At 43.5% G+C, this 24,617-nt stretch overlaps 1 protein-coding gene across 7 annotated transcripts in view; it reads right to left on the bottom strand.

The window, feature by feature from the left end:
- The window catches only part of APLP2 (amyloid beta precursor like protein 2), a 48,151-nt gene that overhangs the window by 3,507 nt on the left and 20,027 nt on the right, over positions 1-24,617 (bottom strand). Inside the window, exons 2-15 of one of the 7 annotated variants that reach the window (XM_014257341.2) lie at positions 22,154-22,327; positions 20,810-20,939; positions 17,651-17,763; positions 15,992-16,158; positions 14,924-15,141; positions 13,159-13,326; positions 11,081-11,196; positions 10,384-10,458; positions 9,070-9,228; positions 8,502-8,630; positions 4,477-4,576; positions 3,753-3,923; positions 3,134-3,169; positions 351-433 (exon numbers count right to left, since the gene is read on the bottom strand). In XM_014257341.2, the coding sequence (XP_014112816.1) occupies positions 351-433; positions 3,134-3,169; positions 3,753-3,923; positions 4,477-4,576; positions 8,502-8,630; positions 9,070-9,228; positions 10,384-10,458; positions 11,081-11,196; positions 13,159-13,326; positions 14,924-15,141; positions 15,992-16,158; positions 17,651-17,763; positions 20,810-20,939; positions 22,154-22,327 (1,839 nt within the window). The remainder of the gene's footprint in view (positions 1-350; positions 434-3,133; positions 3,170-3,752; positions 3,924-4,476; positions 4,577-8,501; positions 8,631-9,069; positions 9,229-10,383; positions 10,459-11,080; positions 11,197-13,158; positions 13,327-14,923; positions 15,142-15,991; positions 16,159-17,650; positions 17,764-20,809; positions 20,940-22,153; positions 22,328-24,617) is intronic. The other 6 variants (XM_014257342.2, XM_014257344.2, XM_088066918.1 and 3 more) reach the window with 6 other exon arrangements.

Below are 24,617 nucleotides of genomic sequence, written 5' to 3'. Positions count from 1 at the left end.
TGGGAACACAGAAGGAACACACCAGCATTCGGTGTGCTCAGACAGTGAGTTACCTAGTGAAAATAAAGGGATATCAAAAGGTCTCTGCTTGGGAAAAGCATTCATAAATCAGACTTCTCAGATTCAGACTGCTAAAGATTTGAAGCTCTCTCCTTCCCTTCCCCTCCCACCCTTCTATTGCTAATCAGTATTAAGAGCCTATAACAGTCACCAAACTGACTCCCCTACACCATATGGATAATGAACACACTGACATTCTGTGAGCTGGAATGAGACATAGAAACAAGCCACTGATATTAATTAGTGTCCACCGCAGGTTTAGCTTCACAAAATAAAGGTGGAGAGCTCACCACATTTTCATCCACCTTGTTCTTGCTGTTAATCACTTTTTCTTCAGCACCAATCAGCCCATCCAGCTCAGTCATGCCAGAACCTGCACCAAAAGAGCAAGGAGAGCCCATCAGCCCTTAGGAACGTTTTGGAAGAGTCACCTACTCCGTGTAGAGCTGCCATGCATCGTGCATTTAACTGCACAGACCACTGAGTTAATACTGGTCCTCATGCTGTTGTGTTGTGTCAGATGACAGCTCACAAGCTACAGTGACAAGTGATTAGGAGGGCTATTAATGAGGGGAAATGAGGTGGCAATGAGAGAAGCAGACAGGACTCATCACCAAAATCAGGCTGAGGTGTCAATCCAGACAAACTGCACCGTTAAGTGCTTCTGTTAGGTGGCCCCAGACAAGGCATAACACGCAATGAGTGCAGTAACAGCTGCAGGTGTCACCCTGGGTCACCAACACCCTTACATGACCCTGGACAGGAGTGGACACACATCCATCTGCCAAAAGCCAGCACACAGGGAATACTTGCGGCATCGCCTACTCTACTGGAGTCAGGCACAGCAGCAAGCACCTCGGGAATGACAATTCCAAGGTCACCAGCAATGTAATGAGCTGCTGCCCCATACCTGGAGCAAGCCCAGAAACAATAAATCCTGGGGCAAGGGAGGAGCAGAGAACTATACCAGCCTTTGTACCAGAATACTACTACCCCATTTCCAGGCTGGAACTAGCACTGGCTCAAGAGAAGAATATCAATTAACAGAAGGTCCTGGCATAAACTGTTTGAATCTAAAGCATTTATAAATAGATCGGATCAGTAAGAGAGTCTGATGCAAACTGCCCTGACCTGACATAACACAGCATGTTAAAAGAACACTGGTGTTCCACAGGCAGTAGGGACAATGTAATGACCTGTGACGCACTAGTGCAAAAGCAGGACAGTGAAGCCTCAAACCTTCAGTGGGATCTTTCCAATGTTGTGGGGGAAAGTCAGGCTTCGCTGGTGACTGCAAACCCCCCGCTCCGCAAAAACTGCTAAACATGCAAGGTGCCCAAGACATTATGTCAACAGCTGCTGGAATTGGCAGCATGTTCTTTGATGAGATGCAAGGAAAGGCTACTTGGCTTCAAGGCAAGTTTTTACAGTGACAAGTTTGTATTGCCTGAAAATGCCACAGAAATAACATTTCACTACGAAGCATCTCAAGTTTTAGTGCATCACATTTTTCTTCAGAGGCAGTAATCAGATTCCAAGCGTGGCCAAGACTGCCAGTCTGACTTCTCACAACTCTTGAAGCACGTCATATTATTATGGAAGTCAATCACTGGGATTTTCAGGAGAAACCAACCACAAATAGTTTGTACAGAACTACTCTATCAGCTTTTGGCCTATGCTTGCTTTATTCCAGTCTCAGGAGCCAATCCAGTTCAGTCTCCAGGGCTAAGAGTTCAGCTGCTGCACAGAGCTCTGCTATTTGTCTCAGGGTGCTGTACCAAGTAACACACCCAGTTCTGGGTAGCTCAAAGGCACAGTTTAAATTACATACCTCACAGGGAAAAAACCCCAAAACCACACACCTGCACAAAATCCCCGCCCCCTCAAAGCCCTTGAGCAATCCAATGAAAAGGGAAGGGAGAGGAGGAACAAGTGGAAGACAATCATTGTGCCCAAGAGACTCTTATATTTACCCAGACAGGGAGGACTAGCACAAATTTATCATCCTCGAGTCAACAAAGCAGTCATCCAAAGATTTAATAAATAAAAAATCAAACCAACGTCTGTCCCAATTCTTGCCAAAGCAGTCAGCACACTGTACACTGTTCCACAAGAAGGATGAAGGTGACTTACATTTGCAAAGAAACACAGATAATGAAAATAGTTTCAAGCTATTTGACCTTCACTGTGTTACAAAACTACGTGTGCTCACATGAAATGGTGATTAGCAAAATCATCTGCTCTCCTTTGAGACCCACATAATATATTTGGAACCAAAGGCAGATTAAAACACTGGGTTTACTCCACACACAGCTCATGCAGCACTACTCTGCAAGAGCCTCCATTTTCTACTTATCTTTCCCTTATTCCATATCACTAATAGAGACATTATTTAATGCTAATATTTCTATGCTGCTCTTAAAGCCACTTTTTAGCCAGGCACTGAGCTACTGCAGAATTAATTCTGAGTTAAGGGAGAAGTAGAAAAACCACACACACTTTGCTGGTATGGAGAGAGGCTGCATGTGGGAAGGTGATGCTGAGGAAAGCACAAACATGGAGGAGGAATCTCCTGATTTATCTGTCCCATACTAGCTGCACTAAAGACATAAAGACATTTAGATAGGAAACAGCCTGTGTCCTGAAGAACACTCATTCCTTGTTCAGCGGTGTTGCAGGGCATCAAGGACAGGTTCTACAGGAGGCAGAAGAACCTCTGGACTATTCCCCACCACCACAGCAGGGTTTAATTTGAGACATGTCACACATGGAGAGATGCAAAGCACCACTGGAGACACTGGCCAAGGCCATCTTTCCCAAGGGCTAAGAGCCACTCCAGGCACTCTGAGACCCTTGTGAGCTCAGCAGGGAGGAACACACTCACAATCAGATGCTCAGATTAGCTGGCTTCTTTAACACTAGGCCTAAACAAGCAAAACTGAACATGACTGATCTAAGTGGAAGAAGGGAAATGAAAATCAAGGTGAGTATGGAACTAAAATGAAGCTATCAAACACACTGAGAAGGTAGGAGAAGGACTGTAAGCACTGTGAGGGAGCAGCTTAGAACCAACCTTTTTTCATTGGATGGTACAAATCCGGCTGAGGATCTAGCAGGAGGGAAAACAAAAAACAAAAATAGCAGAGAAAGGAGATTAAGAGAGAAAGGAAAAAAGGCTTGTGCATGATTTGTGACTCAGACCCTGGGAAAAGCTTTTAGTCTACAGCTTTAAGCTCAGGACTGTTCAAACATTTTTAAAATAAATACACACACACACACACACCAGCTGTCAACACCCAATGACAAAAAAATACATATACATTTTTTTAAAAAAAAGGGAATTCCTTCACCCCTTCAGCAGATCACAGCACAAAGATTTGACATTACACAAGAATGCTTTTGTTAAAGACTGAAAATTAATTCCAGAATCAAGACACACTGTAAAAACTGTAAATACTCTGTAAACACTTGCTGCAAAATGAAAAGAGAGGACAATTTTGCAAAGAGAAGAATCAGAAAATCATTAGAGCAGCTCAGCAGCCATTACTCGCAGCACTGCTTCTCCAGTGAGTGAGGGATCCTGTCAGGGTGACTGCTTTACATCACCCAAAGGGATGGAGCTTTCTCTGTTCCAGCTGAGCCTACTGTCTAAGGAAAACCACCAATGAAACCCAATGTTCAATTCCACATACCTTCAGTTTCAGGCAAGGCTGGGAAGGTTTTCACCTGGAACGGATGGAAAGGTTTGCCATCCAGGGGAATTTCTTCACTCTCCTCAGAGCTCACTCTGACATCCACCTGGGACTCAGAAATAGAGGACGTGAACTGATCCATGTCTGCATGCTGTTCCTGAAGCAGCTCATCTGAAAGGAGTAAGAGGAATTATTACACAAACTGCATGAAACCTGGCAGCGACAGAGAGGGACAGATGGTTTGAACCAGGCTGAGGCAGGACTGCAGGGGAACATTGCTCTCAGGGCTGCCAGGCTATTTTATCTTGCATATCTCATCTGGAATTCTCAGTAAAGGCATTGGTTAGAAATACATTTAAATAAGGGCCACGAGTTTTGATGTGGCAAGTGGTTTTGGCAAGATGAGATTAACCTATAAAGGGAGAAAGCATCTGGGGCTTTCTTACAGATCTCTTTCATCTCCCTTAGCAAGACAGCTTTGCCATTCTGAATACTGTTGATTTTTTTTATTTTTTTTTTAATGGACAGTGAGAATTCTTGAGAACAAGATATTCTGACTGGCTGTTTTCCAAAGTCCAGACAGTATCATCCCTGAGCCTGAGCCCAAGCCCAAGTGCTTGTTGTCAAGGGGACCCCCTCAAAGAAGAGAGCAATCTTTTGGGAGCTCATTGGATACAAAAACTTGGGAGTTTTTTCACAGCAGCATAGGGGCAGACACACTAACCAATCTCATCCTGGATTTCTTCAGCCACATATGGCACCTTGTAGAGCAGAGACAAGCTTTGATTCATCCGTTCCTCAATCACATGAAGATGCGTCATTACCTGCAGATGTAAAAGAGTGTGTTGGAGTAAGCAAAAACTGTCAGCCACTTCATGGTACCAGTCCTTTCCCTGCTCACTAAAATAGCTATTACTAGTGGATTTGCCATGGCAGGCAATAGAGGACACAGATCCACCCAGCCCAATTCTCTGACTGATGCTCTCATGCTTCACTGGAACTGGCCGTCTGTAGATGGTGCTCTCAAGAGTTTAGGAAATGTTGGGAGTAAGGGAGGATTCAGCTGACTCTCACTGTAACCAGCTCTCTACTGGAAACACTAAATTGCCACCAAAGCTGGTATTTCCCATATGCCAAACATAGTCATAATTCATCTCCTGTAACAGCTTTGTTAAATGGATTCTTATTCCTGACTGCTAGGAAAGATACAGGCAAAAGGAGCAGACAGGATATTTTATCAGCTCTGGTTTCAGAACAAAGGTGCCTTTCAAACCAACTGTGGCATTACATTTGTCCTACACACCCACTCATTGGCACCAGTATTCTCCCTTCCTTTGAGAAATACATTCAAGCTCTGGGCAAGCTCAGATCACTCCTCCCAAGTACATTAAATTCAGCGGTGAAGTCAGGCCTGACCTGAAGAGGGTGCTGCATAAACAGGGATCAAGGAGAGCAATGAAACATTTATACAGATGGCCAAACATTGCAAAAAGCTAAAGAGTCAGAAAGACCTGTTTCACAGTCTGATGTGTGCCTGACCTGTAAAAGCAAGGATGAAAACCATTTAATTTTGCATGTGGCACTTGTCAATCAAAGAAATCGACTGAGGAGCTTAAAGAGCATGTGAAAAGTAAAGGGAATGGAAATTGAACTGTACCACCCACATTCCTTGCATGTCAATTTGTTGACACTGAAGCCTTCAGAGTGAATTAAGGATTGTTGAGGATTTAGCTTAAGAACACAGTCCACACACTCCCTTTTGAACTGTGGCAGCAGCAGAACAAAGCACTGGTCTGGGCTGTGCTTGACACATCTCTGAAAACGTGACCATGAATTCCACATGGAGAGCCAAGCATCATCATAACCACCAGCTGCCACCACTCTGGGGATGTGCAGCTTAACAAGAACTCCACAGGCAATGGGAGGAGACACAAGGTGAATATTCACTGCCAACACCCAGAAACAACATGGAACCCGTGGAATCTGCCACCTCCCAGTGTGAGGTTTGCTTCTGGAAAATCACTGTGACACCACTCTGTCCTTCACCAAAGGTGACAGCAACAAGCTCCAGATCGTGTCCTACCCTTAACCCTTAACAAGGTGGATATTTCCACCTTGTGGTTATACAGTTTTTTTATGCATTTTTTTCCTCAGTGCCTCTTTCTTCCTCTTGGCAGCACTGGATGTGCTCCACTGCACTGTCTCCCTACACCTCTCTCCATTCTTTCTTCTTGCTTATCTTTTGTGCACTGCAGAATTCAAAAATACTCCAAAGCAGCGTACCAGCCACAAACTGGGACTAGGAAAACATTCCTAAAGCTGCAACTAGACAGTGAGTTCTCTCTGAACCTGAGAAAGGGCACAACCTTCCAAACAGATTTTTCAGTGTTAACAGGCCATTCTTGATTTGAATTTTTAATCAGCTGGGCCTTTCAGCACATCTTTCACCATTTTAAAACAAGCAAAAACAAGTATCAACATAATTCCAAAGACTTGTGGAGTATCTGCAAGTACTCTTATGAGTACAATAGCCAGGTTGGGAGCAACATATTCACATACACTACCCAGCAGAAGGAAAAGAATTTTCTGGATGTTCAGAAGTAAAATACAGTGTAATGGTGCAGTAGGTCTAATGCTGGCCAAATGCCAGTACACCCATTATAATTATTTACTCATTTTCTGCTGTGAGATAAGGATTGGGAGGAGAGCAAAGCAGGCTCAAAACTTTAAAGGGTATAAAGAAAACTTTATTAACGGAATTAGAAGAAAAATAGTAAGAAATCAGAATAAACCTTCAGAACACTTCTCCCCCCAACTTTTCTTTCTTTTTCTAACTGATAATATATATATGTACAGAGACAAATTTGATATTTTCAGTCAGTTTACCACTCTTAAAATAATCTTTCTTCAGTCCACTTAGGGAGAAGAGTCTCTCCTGCCATACCAAGAAGATGTTTCCACAAGAAACTCTTCTCTTGTGGTTATAATTTTCACTAATAAAAAGTTCCAGTGCAGCTGCCTGGAAATCTGCCATTGGGAAATCCCTCCCATGGTTTGGTAGTTTTCCCACAGCTACCACCATGGGTCATTTCAGATTACTGGGGTGCAATTTTAAGCATAAGTGGTTCTAGCATAGAAACAGAAGTTCTCATCTTTTATCTCTGGGAACAGAAGTTTTCTTCTTCCATTCCTGGGCCATGGTTTTTCATCTCTCTCATTTCTCTCTGTTCAAGCTTCTTATTGTATCACAGCTACTTCCACATCCGCTTGCTTCAATATGGGTGCCTCAGCTCATAGCTGTGGTTAGAACGTTACATTCCCCCACAGTGCGTTCTGTGAGTTACAGGGGGAAAAAAAAAGTCTGATGTATCAATTATATCTTCCCCTTAGCCTTACAAGAGAATTTCAGCCCAAGACTAAGGCATCTCCTCATTCTCCTCCCACCTGGGATTTGACTCCTTCTTCACTGACCTTAGTGTCTCCGTGTTGTTTTCTTTACATGTCTCCAGCCTTTCCTTTTCTCTCACTCAAGAGAGGATTGATGTCTGCAAGTTTGATCAGTACACTGAGTTAATATATTGCCCAGGCCTGCGGATGGGCATGCCAGATCTCTGCCAGGTGGCAGCCGCTCTGGCTGCATGGCCATTTCCTGGCCCTGCTGCAGTCAATTCCAGCTGTGGAGCTGCTTTCTGCATGGGGCTGCAGGGCCACCTCTGTTCTCAGCGGCTTGATTTTCTGCAGTGCCAGCAGAATGGCTCGGTGGCTTCTGGCTGGAGCAGGGCCCAGCTGGCCTCCACCTGAAGCCCAGCAAAGCCTGCCTGGTCTGCTGGACGCGGTTGGAACTCAGCAGCAGCAAAATCCCAGCCGAGCCGTGCCACGGACTGAGTCGGCTGGGCTGTGGGGTGGAGCAGGGCCCAGTCTGGCCAGCACTGCAGCACAGCAGGGCCCAACCCTGCCAGCGTCCAGTTACCTGGTCAAAGGCCAGAAGCAAGAGTGCTTTTTCCCAGGACTTATTTGTCTTTAAATGTGATTTCAGAGGCGTGTTCAATTTTCTTCAGTGGTTTAACAGGGTACCAATATTCAAAACTAGCCAGCTGATTGGTTCCATTTAGTCCAGAGGAAGCTGTTAGCAGTCCTCACAGAGAATCTCAGAGAATCACTTCTGTAACTGATTCATTTTCTCTTTCAAAAGCAATGTTAAACCATGACAAATGGTACAACATAAACTCATCAAAACCAGATTTTCTGATAAAGCTAACAACATTGATCAAGTGCCTGGAAAGGGTTATGAATTATGCTTTGGAGACCAGGCAATAACTCTGCAGAGACACAAGAGAATTCCCGCAAACCCCAAACACAGGCACTATGAAGAACACACCTAAGGAAAGAAACATGTAGACACTTGGAAGAAGTGAGGAAGTCTGTTCAAGATAACTAAGTCCCCAGCAAATAAATTTCAGGAGTGCTTGATAAAAGCAAACATAGAACTGATACTGACCTAGTTCTAAACCCCTCAACTTGTCACTGTGACCAACAATGTATAAAACAGACCTTCAATTTTTAACAGAGTCAGGCACCAAGGAAAACCACACAGCAAGTGTGTCTGGTGACAGGAAGTAAGCACAGGAGAGAGGGAGAGCTCCACAAGGATGAAGTTCCTGTAGTACCCAGCAACATACAGTTTCCAGAGCCTCCAACAGCCAGGGCTGGGCAACAATGGCTCCCTTGACAGAAACCCCCCCCTCATACCTGGGATTTCATCTGTGCAGCCTTCTCTGGATCCACTGCCAAGACATGCTGGTAGTGGCGGATGGTGTGCAGCCTGTCCTTGTTCTCAGCACGGACGTAGCGCTTCAGGGCCTGCAGGATGCGGTGGGGCTGCAGGATGGGAGCAGGGAGCAGGTCAAACTGCTGGAGTCACCCAAACCCGCAGCTGAAAACAGCACTTCAGGTGTGAGCCTACTTTGGTGCTGGACAGATCTGTCACCTGCTCTCACCCACTAGATACATATATATTTTTTTAAAATTAAGCCCATTTGACTTAATTTTAAGCCTGTATGACTCAAAAAACCACACCTTATGAACAGTGCCTTATGGACACCAAATAAAGCAGGGCTTTTTTTCCCCAGGCAGGAAGGAGAGGGAGTCAATTACAGACCCACAGCCAAGTCTGCAGCACCAATTCCCACAATGCAGAAGCTTTCCTAGGAACCAATTCCCAGTTTCTGCAAGTCACAGACAATCTTCTCACCAAGACATTGCCACCTGCCATCCTACCCAGAGCTATCCTATTGGAAAAATATGAGAAGAAACTCACACGTGGTGGGTCAGCCTGCAGGGCAGCCAGGTAGTTCTCCAGGGCGATGCGACGGCGATCATTCAGCATGGCTTCCACACGAGCCAGGTGAGTCTCCACCAGCTGCTGCTTCTCACTTGCTGCTTCTTTCTCCAGAGATTTCACCATAGCCTGGAAGTGCTAGAACAAAGACAGCAATCAGTGTGAAGTACACTGTGTGACCAACAACTCCTGAAATCCCTTCAAACTAACAAAGACTGTCAAACTCCATATCCAACCCATTTACAGTTAGGAGAGAAAGGCATGGAGAAATGCTGATGCAGATCTCATCTCTGAAAGTTCAGTAGTGATAATGTGCCTTCCAAACTTCCTTCAAAGCCATTTCAAAGGTCTGAAGACTGAAAAGGACCTTGCACATAACATGTTGGGGTTGGGAGATCCAGACTGTGCTAAAGAACTGACACAATATTAACTCTTTCCCTCAACCCTGCAATATGAAAACAGGATTCATCCCTGCAGCCTGGAGCCATTAATCTGAATTTGCGAAAGTTCGTAAAGTATTGCATAGGGAATTTTCCATCAGCACGCCTTCAGATTAAATCTCTCTGTATTCTTTTAGAAAGATCATAGACCTCATTTCCAAACCAACTAGAATAGTCCACTAAGTGTTATGTTTCAACAGAGATAATGACAAACTTCTGGATTTGCACGTAGTTCTAAACAGAGACTTAAATTAAAAAATGCAAAGAGAAAACTGTGTTCCAGGATAAAATCCAAAGTGGTCTTAAATGCTGGAGTCAATCACTTAGCTGTATATTGGTTTGAGAGTAATTCACAGAGTTGTCACTGCCAGAAGAGCCTTCCCCTAATGATCCCACACTGCAATCCCTCATTAACTTCACAGTCCAAGTGAACTCTCCTCGTAAGGCAAAAGATTAGCATTTTGGCAGCAAACCAGCTTTATCTGCTGTCTAAGGTGTATTTACCAAGTCTGCCCAAGCAGGAAATCTGTGCCCAGATAGCCAGGGCTGACTCTGAACCAGGCTCGGAGGCTAGTGGTTAGTGCAAAACAGGCCAAAAGTCTGAAATTACAATTTGGCTCCACTGTTGCTGCACTTGAGGAGCAAGATCACTTTCTACTAGTGTGTCTAGGAAAGAACCTGGCATAGTATCAGATCATCTCCAGTTTTAAGAACAAAGCAAGCAATTGAATCAAACCTCCTCTAAAAGGCAGTTGTTGCCAGAGCAGGAAGGCTGTTCTTGCACCTCACTTCTCTTTTGTCTCTGAATATTGCAATCTCTCCCACTTTCTCCTTTAGGTCATTCCACTCTTACCTGGATCAGAGTCTGCCTTTCTGCCTTAGGGAGATTTACAGCCTGGTGCTCTGCTTCTTCCCACTCCTTTTTCACCTGGACATGAAAAGGACAGAACACATGAACAAGACACAGATTTAAATCTTATCTTTATGAGCTGATTTGCCTTCACAGGTAGATCCTAGCACAGCTGGCTGGGTTTTGAAAACACAAAAGAGCTGTTGTGAGGGTTAAGCCTAGCACTTAATCCCTCTGAGTAACAAGCCATGCTTCACAGAATCCCAGAAGGATTTGGGCTGGAAGGGACCTTAAAGCTCATCTTGTTCCGCCTCTGGCTATGGGCAGGGACACCTTCTACTAGACCAGATGGCTCCAAACTCTGTTCAACCCGGCCTTAAACCATTCCAGGTATGTGGAATCCACAATCTCTCTGGGCAACCTGTGCCAGGGCTTCAGCACCCCCTGAGTAAAGAATTTCTTCCCAGCATCTAATCTAACCCCTCTTTCCCAACAATGGAGAAATAAAAATCTGACTCCTATGGTGTGGTCATACTGAAAGAAACACACAGAAGGCTGGAAACTCGAAAGCAAGTCACTTCACCACCAATTTTTCCAGTTTTCCTAGGGTGGCTCCTTAAACCAGGACACCAGTAAAACAGAGGCAGCAACTCAACAAACAAACAATTGCACAGCACAAAGCCTGAAGGCTGACACTCACCCGGTCCATGCGGTTGTGGTGCCTGACCTCCAGCTGCTCCTTGGCCTTCTGGAAGCGGGCATGTTCATTGTCATCAGCAGGGGTTTCAAAGTAGACATCCACATCATCAGTTGGCACTGCATGAAGAGGGAAGGGCAAGCAGAGCATCAGAAACCTGCAATCCAGGACTGCAGAGGGCAAGGAGTGGAATCTCCATGCCTGCCTAATTAGTAGTCTGGCAAGCTGAGCCTACTGAACCACCACCTTCCAGAGTCCATTTTGGAATCTTTATGGTGCCAATTTTCTGTCCAACATCAGCACCATCAGTCCAAATGGCAGCAATGACCACAGGTCCCAGGACTGTTTGGCCTGCATAGTGCTGAGGTGAGCAGCACTCAGCTCCAGAAACACAGTGCGTGGCACGGCAAGATAAAGAACTCCTTTTCCCTTCCCCTCCACATTGCTTTTGGATGGTTTAAGTAACATTCTGTGCATTTGCTGTTTGCTGATAAGCTGGCTCCAGACATCAGTAATATGATTAGGGAGTTTGACAATAAATCTGCACAAAACCAGTATGTTACACTTCAAACCTACCTTCCCTACCAGATGCACCAAGAAGGACTTGCAGGCAAGGATATTAGACAAGACAACAACAGAAGGAGGCTCAGTGTGACAAAGTGACTTGTCCAATACACTGGAAGGTTTGTAACTTCAAGACATCCAAATTTGACAAGGGGAAAGACAAAATTTCAGAACTGATAAACTTCAAGCATCTACAGAATCCACATCGGGGGCTCTGTATTCCATATGCTGCAGTCCAGGAAGCGCTGAAAATACTGTGCTACAGTATTAGGAACTACACATCCCAGAGCCTTTCTGAAAGATCTGTGGCAAACATGATGCACTCTCTTGTTGCCCTTTGCCTGAGGGAAGGTACAAAGGGGCAGTTAAGGCAACCTGTCATCCATGTTAGTTATTCCGATGGAAAAACCTCCAACATGTCATTAAAGACAGCATGCTTCAGGAAAAAAATTACTTGGCACTTCAGCACGAACACTGGGTAAGAGTTTAGCATGCACTGCACCCACCAACCTTCCCTCTAACTAGGGGGAAATAATGACAACATACAACACAGGCACTACTGTTGTGTGCAAGGGACAATGTTATATCAGTCCCATATTCTGGCCCTGCTGCTGGCATTTCTAAACCAGGCTTGGACACAGAGAACTCTCTTCCCAGTGCCAAATCTTTCTGTAACAGGACAATCTTTTGTACAAAAAGCTCCTGACATCTGCATCTTTTCTTTCACCGCCTCAGTTAGATCAGCCCAATCTAAAGCACTTGCATGAAGCACATTTTGTAAACAGGATTATGGCTGTATAGTCAGGCTGCCAAGCCCCAGATAACACAAAAAGCCTTTGAAAAGCTTTAATGGTAGCTGAAGTGGAAGTGCTGGAGTTCAACAATAAGATTAATAAGGAGGTTAAAATGTTTTTGGTAGTTCTATCATCTGACATAAAAGCCAGTTGAAATTGCTGCCAAAAACCTTAAGTACGCAAAAACACAGGGACTGAGTTGTGATTTGCATTTCATACCAAGCTGAAAATGGAAAACTGAATTCTATACTACTGGTCTGATATTTTCCAAAATTAAAGTAGCAAGAAAATGCCTACTACCAGGAGAAGAGCTGCTTGTTTTTCAGGACCTACTGTTGAACAAACGCATGGTAACATGACAGGAAAAGCAAGGGCTTCCTTATGTATATTTTGATTAAAAAGCCAGGTTGATTAGGCAAGAGGTCAGAGACAGCCCCTGGTCGCTGCTGTAGATCTGGAAGAAGACAGCTGAGCCCTCAGCAAGAGCTGCAAATCACCAGGGAGCACAGACAGCATATGGTTTGGGGCACCTTCCCCAGGAACAATCACCCTGTGGACCTAGGGAAGTGAAGACAGGAGGAGACTGCTGCAAAGGGACAGACACCAGAACCAAAGGGATAAGCTACAATCAGGCCCTCTATTGCCCAAGGGAAGGAGGAGGAGACACCACACGCCAGACAGACAGTGGCCAGCTGCAAAAGGCCAGTGGGAGGCAGGACTTACTCATCTCTTTACACACAGCCATACAATACTCCTCTGACTCAAAATTGTTCCTGTTGCCTCCGCAGCCTCCATATATAAAGCGAATGCATTTTCTCTTGTTAGGATCGAAGTACCAACGAGGCATCACAGCCCGGCAGGGCCCTGTCATGGCCTCCTGGGAGCAGACAGCTGTGTGGAGACGGGTAAGAACATGAGCTGGTGAGGAGCACAGGCCTTGCTGAGCGATTTACATGATGCAGAGGTGGCTCTATTTCACTCCTTCCTCTGAGGCACAGGCCTCAGCATCACTGCTGCAACAACCCAAGGGCCTCTGTCAGTTTTGGGGGGTTTAACATTCCAAAGCATCCATCACAAGCTGGTCAGGGAGATGCTTTGCACGTTGTGTTTTGGAGATAGCCAAGCAGCTCGCTCTGTCTCTACACGGAGCTCTCATCTGTGAGAGACTTCTCCAGAGCCAGGGGCTGGGACAGCAGGAACCTGTTCTGCTGATGCCACAGCATTATGCCCTGGGTGCCCCAGTGGGAGAACCTCCACTCTATAAAACCAACAGCGTGGAAAGCCAGTCAAGTAGGGCTGCTTACAGCATCAAAGGATGTCCAGTTCACTGCACTCTGCCTGGACAGATACTCCACATCTTACAGGGCAGGTGTAGAAGTAAGTGAAAAAGCAGGCTAAACAAAGGGAGTGATCTCCATGCCAGCCTCAGTCACTGAGGTTTTAAGGTTTTAAACATCTATGCACCAAATATTAAAATTTCATGTAGCCATGGCATGGGGAATGCTTCATGGTGAGCCAGCAATAGCAGCTGGGATGCTCTGAGGCAAGAGAACAGATATAGTGTATAAATTAGCAACTGTTCATGGTACTTCTGGGAAAAAAGACTGTATACCCCCAAAACAGACACCCCAATCATATTCCTCCAAGGCTCTTACAACACCTGCAGATCTGCAACAACCCTGTATACTCATGAGCTAAGCCTTGTTTCAGCAAGGAAAATCATCTGCAGCATGCTGGCATTTTTCCAGAAAGATGTGAGAACTGCTGGCAATGATTCAGTGATCTGTAGCTAATTGAATTTCATTCCCTCTCTGCTCCTCCCTCCTCTGCAGACACTTCTACATGCAAAGTGTAAGGACATCACATAATGCTGAGGCACCACACCATGAGCCCTCTGCAAGGGCACCTACCACCCAACAAAAGCTGCCACCAGCACAGTAGATTCTACTACAGTGGAAAATATACCTTAACATATAATAAAGTTGGGGCAGTTGTGCTGGCTTTCTTTTGTGGAAGGAAAGTGTTTATGCAAAGGCAGCACCAAGAATGTTCCTCACCCTTAAATGACCAGATGGCACTTCTATAGAGCATGGCCCACCACTTTCTACTTCCTCATTTTAAGCTGGTATAAACCACCAGATTTTAAATTTACAGTGTACCGTGTTCCCTTTAAGATTTTCCAAAATTTGCAGATACGGCTTTTCTGACTCATCACTGCATCTTCATGAGGCATTTGTTTAACATGCCAAACACTGGGCTTCCTGCCAGCAGAACTGCTGTTTATCTGGAAACATATGGTCCATGCTCTAGAGAGAAAATTTCAATACTTGAAAGAAGCATCATCAGCTTTCCTCTGTTTGCTAACGTATCTAGCAAATAAAACTTCCAAGTGGCACTTATTGACTTGATCAAAACCCCATCACTAACTGACATCCAACAGGAATGATCTCAAGGGAGCAGGAGGCCTGTGGACTGGAATGTGTCTTACATTTCATGTCACTGCTCACTTCTTTTTCAGCCATAGCCTTGTCACTGCTGGGCTCTGTAGGGGTCTCTTCATTGTAGTCATCAACCTTGTAGCTGTCATAGTAGTAATCACGATCTTCCACCACATCCTCCTCCTCTTCCCTTTCATCATCCTCATCCTCATCTTCCTCCACAGCTGTTCCTGTGAAGTCTTCTATACCTGCCTCTGTAGGGAACTCACTGGAGGGACAGAGATAAATTAGGGAGTAACGTTAAGGCTAATCAATTGGATGTACCAGAATAATGATTCTTTACATCTGTTCTAGAAATGGGAGAAGTAAGTGTACCAACTATTGATTAGCCCATCACTCACAGCAAGGGACATCCCTCATTACAGACACTCCTACTGCTGCAGGCAGTTTCTCCACGGCTCTGGCTTCATGTGGCCTCTTTCCATTTTTCAGTAAGTGAAAGTCTAACCTTGGGGCAGGTTCCTACTGCAGAATCTCAGAATGGTTTGTGTTGGGAAGGACCTTAATGCCCATCTTGTTCCACCCCATTCTCTGGGCAGGGACACCTTCCATTATAACAGGCTGCTCCAACCTCCATCCAACATGGCCTTGGACACTTCCAGGAATGGGGCAGCCACAACTTCTCTGGGCACCCTGTGCCAGGGCCTCAGCACCCCCTCACAGGGAATAATTTCTTCCCAATATCCCATCTAATCCTGCCCTCTGGCAGGGTGAAGCCATTCCTCGTTTTCCTGACACTCCACGCCCTTGTCCAAAGCTCCTCTCTTGGAGCCTGTTTAGACATTGGAAGGGGCTCTAAGGTCTCCCTGGAGCCTTCTCTTCTCAAGGCTGAATGATCCCAACTCTCTGCAGGGATGAAGGGAGAGGGGGTGTTTAGCTCTTCTGGTAAAAGGGGCACGACAAAGCCATTTGTCCTCTTCAAGCTCCGGACACTCCTTTAGGAAACTCAGAAGCACAGAAATTTGCTCAATCCTCACAAGGGAGCTGCTGTGTGAAATATTCTCAAGCAGCAGCTTCACATACAAAGCTGTCAATATCTACACCAGTAAGAATTCTACCTCTTGTAAAGGTCATAGTCTTCATCCTCATCCTCCTCTTTGGACAGAGCCTCATCCACAACCTTAGTCTGAGGACAGCACACATATTCTGTTCCATGGAACTGGTCCACTCCACAGGGCAGGAGCATCCCGTAGCTGTGCAGGATCATCCCTTCTGTCAAACAGGCCTGAAAGAGGAGCCCATTCATGTCAGTTCAGCATCACGCTCTTCCTTTGGATAAAGCTCAAGTTTACCTATCAGAGATCCCAAGAATGGTTTAAGTTTTGCAGCAAAAACAACATATGACCTAAATCTGAACATCAAAGGAAAGTGGATTTGAAACCTGTAGTGTAAAAAAAAAAAAACCAAACCATGAAAGTCCCAGATTCAGAAACACCCAGTACTTCCTGGTGTTAGCATTTCACACCCCGGCCCCAACAACTACTGGTTTGTCAACATGGAAAAGTCCAGGGGAAAAAAAAAACTAAACAATTTGTGCCAACTCAAAGGAGAACACTTGAAAGAACCAGAAAGGGTATTTGCTTTCCTGAGCTGGCCATTTCATTAAACTTTATCTATTAAACTTTACATTGGAGCAAGTGAGTAATTGCTCAAATGGACTTTGTATCAATATTATTTTACCATGCTGTAGATGAAAATCAATTAGATAATTAAAGAAAAAGTCAAATGTAAACTATGCTTACACATTACATCTTTACACTTCTCTTAAACTAAGGAAATACTTGGCTTTGAAGTGCCCAGAAAAGAATGTAGAAAAGCTTTATTATACCCATCAGAACCCTTTTGTGCTTTGCTTTGTTACAGATTTTAAATGAGCCAAATATTGCTAGAAAAGTTCTCCAACTACATTTAAAGTAAATGATTTTTCAATTTTCTAGACATTAACAAGTCAATTAAAAGATAATTTCTCTAGTACAGCTTTATTTAGATGGATTTTTGCTCACAGGATTTTAAAGAAATAGGAATTCTAAGTAGAGCATCCTTAACCTCATCTGGTTAACAACTGGTCTTTGTGTTGCTGTTTCTACAGTTGTTGCTTCTACAAAATAGAAAACATGCACATTCTGTCATGATCTTATTTTGATTACTCCAGCTTCAAATGGGAGTGCAGAGCTTTTGCAACAATTTACCTAGTCTGATAAAAAAACCACAAACTCACCCCACCAAAACCATGGGCTAGATTTATTCTGAGAATATAATCCACCTCTTATGTAAAACCTCGACTAATCAGTCCCAACAAAAATCAGATTGCTCCCAGGCAAGCCCTCCCAACCAAATCCCCAGCAGCAGAAGGCATTAAAGCAAGATGTGCAAGAAAAATAGGAACTATCCTATGCCCACTGTATCTCCCTGGAAAGAGAAAAGAAAGAGGTATGAACCATTGGTTAAAGCAGTATCCCAGAGAGCTGACTTCAATTCCTAGCTCTGGGGTATGGATAAGCTATTTACAACAGCTTTCCATGAAGAATAACTCAATTGCTACACAGGTTTAAGTCACTTGAGTACTTTTAAATTTTTATCTCCTTGCTGTTTGCCTCAGTTCATTGACTGGAACATGGGAACAGTAATACAGAGAGAAATACTGCTATGGTCCAACACTACAAGCATCCAAATGGACAGATCTGGAATAAACACTTCTGTCCCAGTGGCTCCATTACCTCCTTTGCCACAGTGTGCCAGTGCTGGTGGCTTTCACACACATCCATGCGCTCCTTGTGGAAGAACCGGCATTTCTCAGGAACCAGAAGGACGTCACTTACAAACTCACCCACTGAAAAACACAACGGCCACAGTTCACACTCATTCAGCTTCCAACAGCAAATAAAGTCTCCATGAGAACTTCCCCAAAGTGCACTCTATGCATGTGCCTTGAGGGCTTGATATATTCTTGAAGGAGACAAGTCACACCAGCTCTGAAAATTATTTCTGAGAATCTAAAGAAAAACAGAACCTCAGAGATTCCAAGGTAAAACCATGGACACAGGGTGATTCTGCTGACCCCTAAAGCCGAACTGAAGGCAGAGTTTAGAGTGCAAGTTAATAAATAGTTGTTCTTCCATAAAAGGATTGACTGAAGATTTCAAGCAAATCTTTGAGAAGTCTGTGTCTGCACTAGGAAGTTTCAAACTACTAATCACCTATTTTCAAATGAGCTGCATCATACTAAACTTCCTTCACGCTGCCTGCTGCTGTAACAGCCTGGAAATCTTTATATGCTGAGAGTGTTATCTATGTTTTCAGTATTTGAGCAAGTCTTGTTTGGTTTTGTTTTGTTTTTTTTCCAGATGGTTTAATTAAAGATCAACTGCAGCACATTCACTGTCCTAACCAAAACACATAGGGCTGGAAAATAAAAACTATTCTGCCTAAATATTAGAGTACAACCAGAGTCAGTAAATATACTGCATTCCAATATCAAGATAACTACAACCTCACCAGCATGAGAAAGCTTTGGCACAATCTTTGTGCCAAACCCAGACTTTTGCTTTTGAGGAAGATGGGAAAGAGAATCTCTCCACTGTACAGACTTCTACTTTAGCTGGACTTAAAAGCTATTTAGCCTGAATTTCCATCATCATTCAGTTTGGTATCAATACATATGAACTAAGGATCAGAACTCAATGAGCATCACTTCCTGTTCTTATCCCAGCAAACGCTGCCACTGGAATCCAAACGTGACATTTTCTCCAAGCTGAGGTTTTTCTTTTTTTCTTGCAGATTCAAATGCTGCATTCGGTAATTTCAAAATAAGGAGAAAGCTAGATACTCTGAGAAGACCAGGAAAAGATCTTCAGCCCAAGTGTTTCAAAGTAGCATTCCCTGCACACATGGCCAGCAGCTTTAGGAGCCATTTGTTAGAATTGGAGAATAGCTTTTAAGTCAAAGACTTTTTCTCACAAAGTCTCCACAAAGCAGAATTCTTCATCCAACCTGTCTTTCACACCATCTTTTCAAAATATATTTTAAATATTGTTTGTGTGACTAATTTTTTTGCAGCTCCCTACTGATGATACTAAAAGATCATAGACACATCTCCAAGTACAGAGAAGTTAAATAGTTTAGACTTAGATTACCTGACAACTGAAGACAATGAAATCAAATTACCTTCCTCATCCCTTTCCAATTACTTACTTTTAAACTAACAGAGAGATTGTATTTTCTCCATTTTCTTGTCTCTAAACAGGCCAGTTAGAATTTTGAATTAATACTCTTCCACCTTACTCTAGGTTCCCTAAACCTAGGAAAGGTTTAAATGCTTCTGGTAATAAAAGTAAAACTGAGCAAACCAAGAGACTGTGGTTCTGAGGGCTGAAGGCAGAAGATTCATGAGTTTTTCACCTACAAAGGGGTTTGCCTTGGTGGGGGAAGAGCAGAAAAGATTAAACAAGGTATGGTGACAGGATACTCAAGGTACTCTGTGCATTAATGTATCAAGGAAAACACAACCAAGAAAGGGAACAAAATCCCACAGTTTGACTATAATCCCAGAGAAACGAAACACCTATTTATAAAAGGCAATTTGTGGTGTGTTAGAGACAAAGAGGTTTTATAGATATATGGACTCCAGACTTGCAATTCAGATCTGAAAACCTAACTGCCTCACAGGCTGGGGCCTGCAAGTCATGAACACTGTGAACATGAAATACACTAATGAAAAACCTCAATAAATAGTTTAATGCTTATCAAATTTGAGGGCAGTGTCAGTAAAATCAGCTTATTTTTCAGCTGGAGAATAGGCTTGGGGAAGGATTATTTCTAATAGAGATGATTCCTTATAAATCCAGGGATCTTGCTTTCATCCTTATTTCCATCAGAAGTTCTCCTTATGATCAGTCGGGTTTGGTTGTTTCCCAAACCTGAATTTCCACGTCTCCCAAGAAAAGCACCTTTCTCCCAGGATGTGTCCACAACAAATTTTATGTTTAATGAAGTGCTTTATGATTGTCTAGTGGAAGGCATTACATAAAGGACAAAGCACTCGCATGGTTCTGCTGCTTTGCTGGTGTTCTCCCCTGTCAAATCACACGGTAACCTGAGATACAGATACAAATTATGAAAACTGGTTCCTACTGAATGATCCCAGCAATCAGACTCTACCAAGACTTCTTACAAGTCTTTTCCAGTGGATAACTGAAAAGAAAGTCAGCCAGCTGAAACTAAGCTCACTCCTAAGAACACACATGGGGCAGCACAGTGTCACCCAGAACCCACAGGTCAGAAGTCACAAGTTAACCATTTAAAACATGCTGCCTGATTCCAGTGGGTGGGGAGATTCTGGAAAGTACCAATAAATCCATCACAGTTTATCTCATATTCTTTCACAGTTCAAAATGGGGACAGGGGATACAGCTGCAAGAAAAAGGGCCTCTTTGAAACAGCAAAGTTTAAATATAGTCATTGAAACAGAATGGAGATCTCCTGCCAAGACCAAGCAGGAAGCCTGAGCACACTGAGCATTTAAGTCTCCAAGGCAACAAAAATATTAAAGCATCACAAAAATAGGATCAAAGTATTAAATCCGAGTGTCTTTGTGGTACTCAGATACAATAGCCTTCAGGTTTTCATAGCAGTTGAAGAGAGAATGGGGATTTGTTTTTCATGCCAGGCACCATTATTCTACCACAGCTGTTACCAAGCTGCTCCAGAAAGGCAGAGTTCCATCTTGTGGAAAGAAAAACATTTCAGTGGAAGCTGTGGAAATGACAACCTCATACAAGAAAAGTCTTAAAACTGAGTTGTTCTCTCTGTAAGAATCCAGAAGACAACTCCGTGATTCTCCCATAGGAATACACAGCTCACCCACAGCACACACTCACCCAGGCACTTGTAGGGCACGACGATGTGAGTGTGGTCCTTGCACTGCTTCTTCCCACGCCTGCACCAGCTGTCGATGCTGACGGGCTGGTTGGCTTCTACCACATTGGTGATCTGAAGATCTGGGTACATCTGGGGAACAGCACAAACAGAGAGGTTTCTCTCCAGAAAAACAGACAATGTGCAGAGCAGCTCCTACCAGAGTAGTGAGGCTGACTCTCTACACAGGAAGTTGGAGTTTGCAGATGGACACACACTGTCCTCTGTACCAAGCTCAGTACAGCTGGAGACATAAAAAAGCTCCAGCTGTCTGTCACACGGGGCTTCAGAAACAGGTATGCCACTGCTTTGAGGCAGGAGAAAGCCAGGTCAGGGCAAGTCCTCACTGGCACTAAGCTGAGAGGTCTGGATTTGCACAGGAGTGGAGGAGGAGCATTGAGGTATTTGGGTCTGGAGGAGATGTAGCTGTTTAATTCTTTCTGGAGCAGCACAATACCTCCAATCGCCAACAAATAGGGTTTAGTAACATCTTCAGACTCTCTCATCACTTGTCAAGTAAAGCACCCACCTCCTCAGGTTTCCTCATGCCTAGTCCATGTATGAGGTATTAATTTGACCCTTATGCCCTGCTCAAGTTCTCAAGTCCAGACACCAACTTATATTTAGGGTTCTAACAAATGAAAAAAATGTAGCCCCAGTTATATCAGCCTTGCAAAACAGTTTAAAAAGTTTTCCAGTCCAGACACAGTCCATTCTGTTGCTTTCCCATTAAAACAAAATACATTTCTTGTGGTATTTTACAAGCCTGTAACCTCAGAGAAGCAATTAAAGACACTGGACAAGACACACTGTAACACTGATCTGAAACACACTAGATAATTATACCTTTTTCAATAAAGTCTAAAGAGCTTAAAAATACTGACAAATTTGATTAAAATATTTTTTTAATATTATGGCTGAGCTGAACATGTCATCGAGAACAGCACAGCCGCATTCTAACTAGAATAGGTGTCAGGTTCCATTTTACACAACAGGGAGCAGATACTGGTTAACCAGCTCAGGGGCAGAACATTGGAGTAAAGCCCTGCAAACAGATGAAGCTACCTCTGACTTACAGACCAAGTAACCTTCTGTGAGCTGATCTGAGGCAGCTTCTAAATCCCACTGCAGTGGGATTAGATGTCTTCCTGGCTTTTTCTGGACAGTAACACAGCAGGACAGTGCAGGGAATTGGACTAGGCAAAAGCAAGCTCATCTCCTGCATGGTTAATTTGCTACTGAGCAGCTAAATTGGAATCCAATTCCTTCACAGCAGTGAAGATTCAGGATTACACAGAAAATCTCACCTCCTGGCAGTATTGCAGAATCTCCTCCTTTCTTCCAAAGCAGCTCTTGGTCCCAGAAGTGTCAGGTTCCCATTTCCCAGTCTGGATGTTCACATGCATATTTAGCTTCCCACAGAACATGGCAATTTGAGGTTCTGCCACTGCAAACCCTGTCCCAGCATTGGCTGCAAGGGCCTGTGAAGACAAACCAAAACAAAATACTTTGACTGCATTTTCTGATCAAAGGCTCAACAACTCAAAGAACCAGAAACCCTTCAGCATCTTCTCAGATAGCTCCTGCTTGATCTACAATCAGTGGAGTCTTGCAAACTACTTTGTAACAACATTCCTTGAGATGCTGAGCCCACATAGAGCTTTTACCAGCAAGGTGTTTGTTTTCCCTGACCCTTTTTTTTATATTTGAAACAACAGCTTACCAAAACCAGGAGTAATTCCCACTAAAAGGCTGCACCTACATGGGCTGAAACAGATGTCTGAAAAACTTACTAAATAACTAATACTAATAACTTTTGGCAGAAGGACCTCTGTGAGGTTACACACAAGCAGGTATTACTACTACTAATAAAATAAAAGAACTGTGTCCCACTGCAAGAATCCTGCTCAGAGTTAAAAGCTATGTGTTTATCCTACTATCATTGAATATTTGGGATAGAAATACCTACAATTTTTGCTGAAACATACAAACAAAGATAATTTCTGCTGAATCAGAAAAAACAGCTGTGACAACAAGCCTGTTGTGTCCCACTCAGTGCACTTTTATAGAGCTGTTTCAGATGTGTATTCTGTGCACTTCCCAGACTGTACCAGCAGACAAGAACCTGACAGCTCAAGCCCACATTTGGGTCAAACTGCAGACTGATCAATGAAAACAAGGTCAGGGCCCTTTCTGAAATCTTGCTGACTGACTGAAAGAGGAAAAGAGGAGTAAATTAAATTGCAGACTTTTTTTCTGAGAAGACCAAGTGGATGCTGGGAGCTGAACACACTCCTTAAATAACTGTTCGCTGTTGTAAAAAAGAAAGAGGCATAAGGCAAACAAACAGATGAACTCCAAAAGCTTTTTAAGGTGTTTAGGGGAATAGAATCCACTTTAACTGCTCCAGATAGAAACAGCAATGAATGGTCTGCTGGCCCTAAGCTCCTTTTTCACTGGCAGGCAACACAACCTCAGGCTGCCAGTCCTGCCTTCATATTTAACTTTTTGTGCACTGAAAAATGCATAAATTACAGTGGGCAGTGATCATTCCCTAATGCCTGCAGACCCCCATCAACTCCTATCAATATCTGTATGCTTAAAGGAAATAAAAGAGTAAAGAGTAGAATTCAACTAGACAACTTCTTTGTGCAGCTCTTAGTTACTGGATATTAGAAAAAATAGTAACTCCATTACAATTAGCTCATTTCTCCCCCTCCCCTTATCTCTCTGCCTGGAGACAAGTCATTTCAACACTTACAAAGTCAAGGATTGTTTAGTGCTGAACACAAGATTAGTGCTTGGGGGAAAAGACCAACTTGAGGCACAAAGTATTAATTGAAGTATTAACTGCAGAAAAATGACCCCTTGAGTTTTAAGTACTATTCACCCCTGCATCATTTAAGAGAAACAGTCTTATACAAGTGGTTTCTACTTTGACCCTTCCAATCAACAGATGCTCACTACAGCATGTTTTAGCAAAGACCACAAAGTAAAGAAATGCCAAACTATATGTAAGAGATAGCAGCACTGATATCCCAGTATCAAAATGCTGCCAAGTTCACATAGATTTTCAAGTTTACTGTGGGTATGTTTGTTGTACTCTCTGTCCTAAGGAAAAAAAGAGTCACGTAGTTCAGGGACAGGAGCAACTCTGAGGAATAACTGAGGCTGGAAAAACAGTGCAGTAACTTGGTTCTTTCAGAAATCAAGCCTTTAATAAACATCTTATAAATGCGCACAGCAGAATCTGTGACGGGTCTTGCACCACCCTCCTCCCTGCTGTGTCTTTTCAAAAAAAAAAAAAAAAAGCAAATGTAGAATGATCCTTCAGAACTCCCTAAACACACACAAACATTTTAAGAGGCCCTTTTAATCTTTCCCCAAACGAACGCCGCTTTGGTACCAAGAACCATTTTCCAGAGAGCACAGGACCTGACATGCTAAAGGAAACAATTCCCAAAACAGTTTTTTGTTGTTGTTTGATAACAACATTGCAACCACATCCAAGTTTCACCCCTGGAAAGAAAAAAAAAAACAACAAACGAAAAGACATGCAAGATCAAGAACCCAGGAAGCATTAACCCTTGTAAGAATACAAGGCATCAAAAGAGAATAAATGTATGTGCTATGGTGGTGCTGCTGATGCCTGAAATCTGGCTCTTTCAAAGCAAACTTAATGAGTCTGCATCACAATAAATGAACTTCAGAGCAGGAGAGGTGCAAGCTCCATCGAGATGCAGAAACACCCATAAGTTAGGGTTAGGATAT

This window comes from Pseudopodoces humilis, chromosome 25 (genome assembly GCF_049639895.1).
Source record: "Pseudopodoces humilis isolate 2021_Gansu_Grassland_sample_001 chromosome 25, ASM4963989v1, whole genome shotgun sequence".
Taxonomy (NCBI): Eukaryota; Metazoa; Chordata; class Aves; order Passeriformes; family Paridae; genus Pseudopodoces; species Pseudopodoces humilis.
Note: the sequence above shows the minus strand (reverse complement) of the source record. Positions and strands in the feature narration are given on the sequence as shown.